At 51.2% G+C, this 8,224-nt stretch overlaps 1 protein-coding gene across 1 annotated transcript; it reads left to right on the top strand.

The window, feature by feature from the left end:
* The first annotated feature begins 4,258 nt into the window (after positions 1 to 4,258).
* LOC139047859 (pneumococcal serine-rich repeat protein-like) lies at positions 4,259 to 7,927 on the top strand. The gene is made up of 2 exons (XM_070522005.1): positions 4,259 to 4,334; positions 6,150 to 7,927. The coding sequence occupies exons 1-2, from the start codon at positions 4,259 to 4,261 to the stop codon at positions 7,925 to 7,927; spliced, it is 1,854 nt and encodes a 617-aa protein (XP_070378106.1).
* Positions 7,928 to 8,224: the final 297 nt, after the last annotated feature.

The raw sequence follows: 8,224 nt of genomic DNA, 5'->3' as shown, positions 1-8,224 counted from the left end.
GCGCATGGCCGGAGAGTTCGCCGACGATAGAGGCAATGCGTAGTGCCTTTTCACGTTTCTTAGGCGACACGGGCCTGGGACACTTGTGATGGTAGCACTTATGCGATGTGTTCTTTCATCTCGTTTCTCCCATAATCAGCCCCCATTGTGACCCTCTTTCTTCTCCTCTTCCCCTTCCTTTGCGCAGAGTAGCAGGCCAGATACTCCACTTCCCGGCAGTGCCTTTTCGAGTCAATAACCCTCTTATTCTGAATACCATGAGTCGGACCAATATGGCTGCCGTCACAATTAGTCAGCAGCGCTACCGGCTTTACACGGAAACACGGAGCTCGCTTTCGCGTTACTACTTGCTTAATACATAGTTCTATAGAACACCAACCGCCTGTTTATCGGAAGACCTTTGACCTGGCGACTACGGCTGCATATAGCTCGGGAAGGATACTCCGACATGCTGACAAAACGTGAATAGCAGTTTCTGCTTTAATTCCGCACGCTACGGATGAAAAAGCCGTCATCGATAAATTTTCACCTCATTTTGAGACTATATGTCTTTTCATGAAAACACAAAAGAGCACTACAATAACACTAGTGCTCTTGCGTAAAGCGGCTGATCAGCGAAATCTCTTGCTCATCTTGAAAGCCAATTTTATTCAATATTAATACGATTTGCATGATTTGCCTACTTCCGGTCTTCTCGGCTTATCTAGCTATCTACCTAGCCATTTACCCCACCGACCCAGTTGCACAAGTTGTCTCCCATGTTGGGCCACTAGGTCTGTGCCAGATGACGATCCAGTGTCCTACACCGTCAGTCTCCAGTAGTCTACATCATCCGGGACCTAGATACAGTGCGTAAGTTCCAATAGAATGCCCCACTTATCGGACCGGAACGCTCGATCTCCATAGCGCATTCATCCACCCCTGCCTGCGTAGGACGATCATTTACAGCTCGCTGGTCGAGGTGCAATGCCGGGAAGCCAGCCGGTGTTTTCCACCTCGCGTGGAGTGTCCATAGCATTAGAGAGATTTAGCATGTCTCCGTAAATACATGGCACTATGCGGAATATACGGTTTAGCGTAGGCGTAAACGTCACTGCTCGCCTTGACCGGGCAGTCCGGTAGCTTTTAGCCGAAGATGCCGTAGTATATGTTGGGTGTACAATGGAGACTTAATTCGTAGCTCTGAGCATCCATGCAAGCGGCAGCAACACAATCAGTCAGCGCCAACAGGTCGAGGTATAGCCTCGCGCCCCGGTGAATGGCTATGTCAGTCAACCTGACGTGCACGTTCGCGGACTTCACTGCAGGTGCTATGCATACAGTAGTTGCAAGGCGATATTCCGTTATTCGTTGAAGGACAGCCGTAGTACGACAAGCGGATGCGGTCAAGTGATTTAGTTAAACATCAGACTGGTTCTTAGCGTCACACTCCACACTAAACAAAGAAGCGAAGGGCTGTTGATCGGGTCGTGAGCATGTGACCAGCTTAAGTCAGTGTACTCCAACGATACGAGAAGTGAGCCGATCAGTGAGAAATAAAAGTCGCTCTTCACATGTTACTTGCAGTCTCCTTAAAAAGCTCGTGCGCAGGTTATCAGAACACGGGAACCCCCATCTCCTCTTCTCGTAGGAAGTGAGCTGTGAAATAAGTACTGCAGTCAATTTCGATGTTCGGCACAGTATTTTCAGACGAGAGCCATAAGTGGCTCGTCGTACCCCCGTTGGTATGGAAAACGCGGCGTGCGGTACAGAGTCACGTGAGCTCGCCTCGTGCAGACACGCGCTCTTGCCACTGCTCTCGTGTTCGTTGTCATCTCCTTGCACAGCTTGCTCCGACGCCGCGCATCATGCTAAAAAAAGACAAACTTAATTAAGATAAAGTAAGTAACCCACCAACTTTGCTGTTAATTAGGGCGAAGTTTATCAAGGCACAATTGATCAAGGTAGCGTCAATTAAAGCCTTCCAACCGATGACCATAGGTGGGAGAAAATAAGGAATAAGAACCAACAACGCATCGGAATGAGAATGTAAAGTAATTTAATAAATCTTTGCTGAGCGCGCAGACTTTCGCCTTCACCCTCTGTGGTGTATGCTAAAGTGACTGTCAATTTTCACTCTTTCCTACAACACCCTTCATGTAATTACTCGCCTGGATTTAATAGAACGTACTTTAGTGGCAGAAGGTCGAAGAGGTCGACAAAATGTGAAGGCATGGGTTCCTGCCCCACCTGCTTCCAGTTGTTTTTAATGCGTTGTCATTTTCATGCATTTGTCATTCCTTTAATTCAATTAAAGAGTACATGTAATTTCACCTATGCTATCCTTGGTGTCGTTTGTTTTCTTCTTATGATATGACTAATAAAGATCAGTCTCTCGGTTTACCTTCTTCTCTTTCATTACATAGCGAGGCCTCGAATTCGATAGCATTGATGCCTTTAGGTAGCATGTGTGGGTTTATTAACCAGTTGACTTCACCCAAAAATATGGCGTACACGTGACACCTGCGTAAAAAAAAATGTGTTCCACATCCTCTGTCAAGGCCGTGAGGTGTGGCGCTGGCTAGCAGTCCCAGGCTTAGTTCCCGTAGACAAACACAAATACACCCGGAAAGGCGGATGGGAAAACGGCGCCGTGGTAGCTCAATTGGTAAGAGCATCGCACGGGTAATGCGAAGGCGTCGGTTCGCGCCCCACCTGTGGCCAGTTGTTTTTCATCCACATTCGTTTTCATTAATTTATCATTTCTGTATTTCAATTACCAAGCACATTTAATTTCCCCTATGCTGTCGTTGGTGTCGTTGTGTGTTGATTTCTTGTAATGGAAAGTTCACGACGAAAAGATCGAGTCCCCTTGTCGACACATTGGCTCCAGTGACATTCTATGTTCGACCAACTTCACGCACTACGAAGTGAAACATGACCAGGGCATGAATAAACGACGAGCTCCATGCCGAAGGCCGTACTGGGGAGTCTGTCTTTTTTGCCGCCATTGTCACAAGATGCTTGCGTAGCTGTTGTTCCGCGAGCACTAAGCAAACAACCTATATACACCGCCTGCAACACGTCTTTTTGTTGACACTCGTGAGAGAAGCTCCGTGTCGCGCCGTAGAAACATGCGGGCCTGCTTGCGTAACGGTATACGCGGGAGAAGACATGGAACTGGCACATCTGTCGCGAAGGGCCCTCATCTTTTTCTCTTGCACGAAAGGTCTACAGAGAATCGAGGGGTAGCGTACCTGCAAAAGCACTCGCCGGTCGTCGAAAACAAGCGCCTTGCGTCATGCAGTTCATTTTAGGAGACACTATAGAGGCGCTGAAGCATTACGGGGAGAAATGACAAAAAAGCTATACCATGTAGGACGCGGAAAGAAGATAGCAAAGAATGAAGAACTAAACGGAAAGCTAATAAAAAGAACAACGTCGTATTGATCTTGTATATGATCCTCTGGAACCATATCACACGAAGCTTTTTTTGTTCGTATGTGCTCTTTGGCATTGGTTGGCCGCCTTCGCTAATACTACGTCCAGCAACAAGATTGACTGAAATTTTCCATTACGAACAACTCTAGCGTAAAGGATTTTCGTGAATTTAGTTTCCTAACACTGTCAATTTTCCTGACTTTTTTTCGTAATTCTTGCCAAATTGATCAACTCTCTGTAATCGTTCGGCCCTGAGCGAAAACGAGACATTGTACTGATGCGACTCACATGATGGAGTAAATGCGTTCGCGAAACCTCAGTGAAGCGGTTAATTGAATACTTTAAATCCAAGTGCGATGCGTTAGATTGTGCTTGCTTTCATCATGTGCAACGCGTACCTTTATGCAATGTCAACGTTTACGCATTGCGCAGGTCACATTTTTACCTTCATGCAATGTTTACGCACCACAAGAGCTATCTAGACACGCAAGTGTACACTCAACCAGGCGTATGCACACAGTGATTTCGACGCACCGATGTTGTAAATGTCGTCGTGGAATTTAATCTTGGCTGTCGCCATTTATGCATTTCTTTTGTTCAACTGAAGTGCGCGTTTGCTTTTCTTTCCCCTTCTTCGCTGTTCGATTGTAGCTTTCCGCATTTGCGGAGGCGTTGCCGTTTTATCGGAGGGCCGTTTGGCTAGCAACCGAACCGCTTCCCGGGAGCAACTGCGAAGTCTACTTTGAGAGATGTTGACAGGGCGCGTATATCGGAGAAGACCGAGCTGCGTAACAACAGCGCAGCCTCGCACTATTCTTTCGCAACACCGCGCACCGGGATGCGCTGCGTAGATGTTTGGTTTTACATCTGGGCCCACATTGAGGCGGGCGGCTGGAAGAACCCTGACCGCCGGTGTAAGTTACGAGGTGAGGACTCATTTGTTCCGCGACTGCAAGGGCGCGTGCGAAAGTGGAGCCGGTCAGATCGTTAGGTGGACCCGCGCAAGCGCCAAGGTTTCTGCCCTCCAGCGCCTTATGATGGAGGTTGACAGTTGTTAAGCGCTCGCGCACAAAGCACGGGTCGTCACGCAAATTCGCCTTAAGGAGCTGGAGCGCAGAAAACTGGGCGCTCAGGCAATCCGGATAACGATTTGGCAAATAATGCTCGAAACGCTTCATGATATCGATATTCGATAAGCCCCGATAATCACTGCGAACGCGCGCTTTCAGATATACGATTTCATTTGCTCTTGCAGGATATACCTCGATACGCCAGGATTGCTGGGTTTGGTATACTGAATGTAAATTGGATCTTCGCGCTGGTTTATTTTCGACTGCCTTCGAAAATACCAGGTGCCCATGCTCCTTAAGCACATATTTCACTTCGCAGTTCCTCGTATTTTGGACAATCCTTGCGGTACAAAAGACGCCAAATTATCCTGATTCAGCTATAGTTATGAGGTCTGTGCCTTTGTCCATAGAGTTTTTTATAAACATTAAGAGAGGGAACTACGATCGTTCATTTACCATGGGAACCATGAATATATGATATTGACTTGTCTAGCTTTCGCACTTGTTGCTTGAAACGTTCCTGTGACGTTTCTCATTATACTTTATCCATCTAAACTTCCAGCATTCTTGGTTTTTTAAACACGACAATGCCATTACTGTCTGAGCACGTCTATAATAATTGCGAGTTGTTGCACTTATAGAGCAATATCTTGTTGGAAATTTGCAATTCGCCAAGTCGCAAAGCCGTTTAAAGCCAGAAGGATGAAGTTTTGGCCATATTTGTAGCTCCCGTAACCACTATTGCCAAAGCTCCCCTTAGTTATGTTCGTGGATTATTCTTATAGTCATCTGATTCTTGTTTGTTACTTCTCGACGAAAACCCGAAAGGGATTGAATTCACGAGAAGCGCGAAGAAAGCTTAAGAAAGAAACGTTGCAATGAAGAGACATTGTCCAAATTGAACCGAAGATCCGGAAAGGGTAATTGTGAGGGGCATGGGCCGGAAATAAACCCGCCGCTTGTGACTGAACTGTCACCGATGACATGAACAAGCAACATAAAACAGCGAAATTGGTAAGGCGCCGCTGCAGTACATAAGGTAAGGCTTTTTGAGGGAATGTTGCTGGGATACCAAACGTGTAGTCATCCCGTGAGCGCTGGCTTGTAACCTCCCCCCCCCCCAAAAGAAAAAAAGAAAAATTCACCGACCATTACGACATTCCCTAATGCAAGATGGGTGTCAATAGTTTGTATTATTATTATTATTATTATTATTATTATTATTATTATTATTATTATTATTATTATTATTATTATTATTATTATTATTATATAGGTACGCGGTTTATATTCGGACCAGAACGCCGTTAGTAGCGTGGCGCGCGCGGGCCGTCTATCTACTGCGGCACATTTCAAATGGGGCGAAATGTGGCACGGCTGCCACGCTCATCGGGAGATCACGAGAGGACGCGCGTGGGTTACGCGATTAACAGCAGCTGCCGCATACAGGCCTCCACACATGCAGCGCTTTGTTTCCATATATGTTATCGGTGAACGCGCTCTCCGCTTGCCATCGGTGAACAGACGGTGGCGCACTACTCTGACGCCATCTCGTAGCGGTCGTCGCGGCAGGGACCATCCTTGAGCGACACGGACGTTTTTTCTTCTCACGCTTACGCCATACCCTTCTCCTATACGCTTTCTGTCTCGTGGTTCCAGTGCGGCAGCCGCGCACCGGGAGATCGCCTCCTGCCTTGCGTTGGAAGCGCGGACTGAAGGCACGTACGCTGCGTGCACTGTCGGCCGACTCGGCGAGCTCCACGCCGTCAAGCACACATTCGCAGGGGAGTGCGACGCCATCCGCGCGAATTCCAACACCCTTGGATACTTGCTTCCGCGCGTTTCTTTTCGATGCGGCGGAGACTGCTTCCAGCGGCCACCACGCCGCACAGTCCGCCTCAACGGACGCCACCTCAGAGGCCTCCACTTCGGCCGCCTCCACCGACGACGATGCCTGCTGCCCGTCGGCCGGCGACACCGACGAGAGTGCCGGCACCTTCTTCTTGCCAACCGCAAGTATGATTGGTGCCGACACTGCGTCCTCCCGCACGGACGCGACCACCTCGCCCGAGGCAAGTCCTGTCCGGCCGGATTCTCCATCATTGTCGTCGCCGACGGCCTGCTCGTCACCTCCGCTTACCAACAAGCCCACTGCACCTGCGGCGGACGAGGGATCGCTCCCCGCGGCGGTGGCCGCTCCCGTCGATGACGACCCAGCTGACGGCCCCTCGTCAAACAGGAGCCTGCCGAGAGTACCTACTCCTGCCCCAGTACCTGCGGGAACAGGCGAGCTCAACCCGCGGAACTCCCCACAGCTGCTCGAGGCAGCCAAGAACGCCCAACCCTGCCAGCCTGCAGCGTTACAGTCGGAGAAGCCCGCAAGAAGGAGACGCCGTTTTCGACGGTTCGTCGACTTCGAGCCGTATTCCCCACCCGCTGACGGCGGTGTCGCCCACGATACCTCAGTCACGGTTCTATACCGTCCCACCGAGCGCAAGGCAACCTTCCTGGCACTCTCGCGGGATACTATCGCGGCGCAACTCGCCTGTGTTTCAGGTGTGCGATGCGTTCGCGTGAACTTTCGTCGCAATGTGGTGGCTGCGGATGTGACGCGCGGTGCCGATTTGGCGCCCCTCCTCGCAGTGTGCGACATCAGTGGCGTGGCGGTGCGCTCGAAGGCACTGCACAGCAACTCCTGTGTGGGTGTCATTTATGGGGTCGACCCATCCTTCGACGTCCGCACTGTGAAAGAAAACATCGAAGCCCCCGTCGCGGTGCTGTCTTGTTCACGGAGTGGCGCTAGCGTCACTGTTACTTTCGTCGGGAGTGTCGTACCCACAAACGTCAGACTCTTCAAGCAGCTCCGCGCGGTTCGTCCCCGTCTGCCTCGACCACTTCAATGTGACCGCTGCGGTGTTTTCGGCCACGCCGGCGCCACCTGCTTCCGCGACGCCCGCTGCCTTCGCTGCAGGGAGTCGCACGCCACAGGAAACTGCCCCGCCGAAAAGCCACGCTGTGTAAATTGCGGTGGCCGTCACCCCTCAACCGAGCCAAGCTGTCCTGAGTGGCAGCGCGAGAGAAGGGCGGCCGTGTTGCTGTCCTCATCCCAGCGGCCCTTATCGCGCAAAACAGCGCTTGAACTAGCCGGCGCCGCAACGACCGAGCCGCGTACGGCCGCTCCGTCTACTTCTGCCAGCTCCCCACAGGGCCGATCGTACAGTGACGCCCTGCGCGGCCGCAACAACCAGACAGCCGCAGCTGAGCCGTCATGCGGCCCTCCAACCGCTACGAACAGCGACCCCAGAGACGCGCTAATAGCCGCTCTCGCTGCTGCACTGCGGGCCCTGCTCGACCAGTGCCCAGCCATCGACGGCAACGTTCGTCAAATGTGTGACGCGGCCCTGGCCGCGCAGGAAGCTCTGCTCCGACACGACTAGGCGCGTCACCGCGCCTCATAAGCGAAGGCCACCGACCTGTCCGCGCACGGCGTTCTAGCCGCCGCCGCCTCCCCTCCTTCACCCCTCTATCTATTCCCCTACCCTCCCTGTGCAGTGCGGTTGAGGTGTCCTCATCTGAGAGACAGTTACTGTGCTGCACTTTACCCCACGTTCTTCCTTCCCAAACCAAGAATCTCTCTCTCTCTCTCCTCCTCCGCTTTCCTGCTCGCGCTCTCTTCGCTATCGCCGTCTTTCATCCCCCGCTACCCTCCACGTTCTCTCTTTCATCCTTTGCTG

This window comes from Dermacentor albipictus, chromosome 7, assembly GCF_038994185.2.
Source record: "Dermacentor albipictus isolate Rhodes 1998 colony chromosome 7, USDA_Dalb.pri_finalv2, whole genome shotgun sequence".
Lineage (NCBI taxonomy): Eukaryota > Metazoa > Arthropoda > Arachnida > Ixodida > Ixodidae > Dermacentor > Dermacentor albipictus.
Note: the sequence above shows the minus strand (reverse complement) of the source record. Positions and strands in the feature narration are given on the sequence as shown.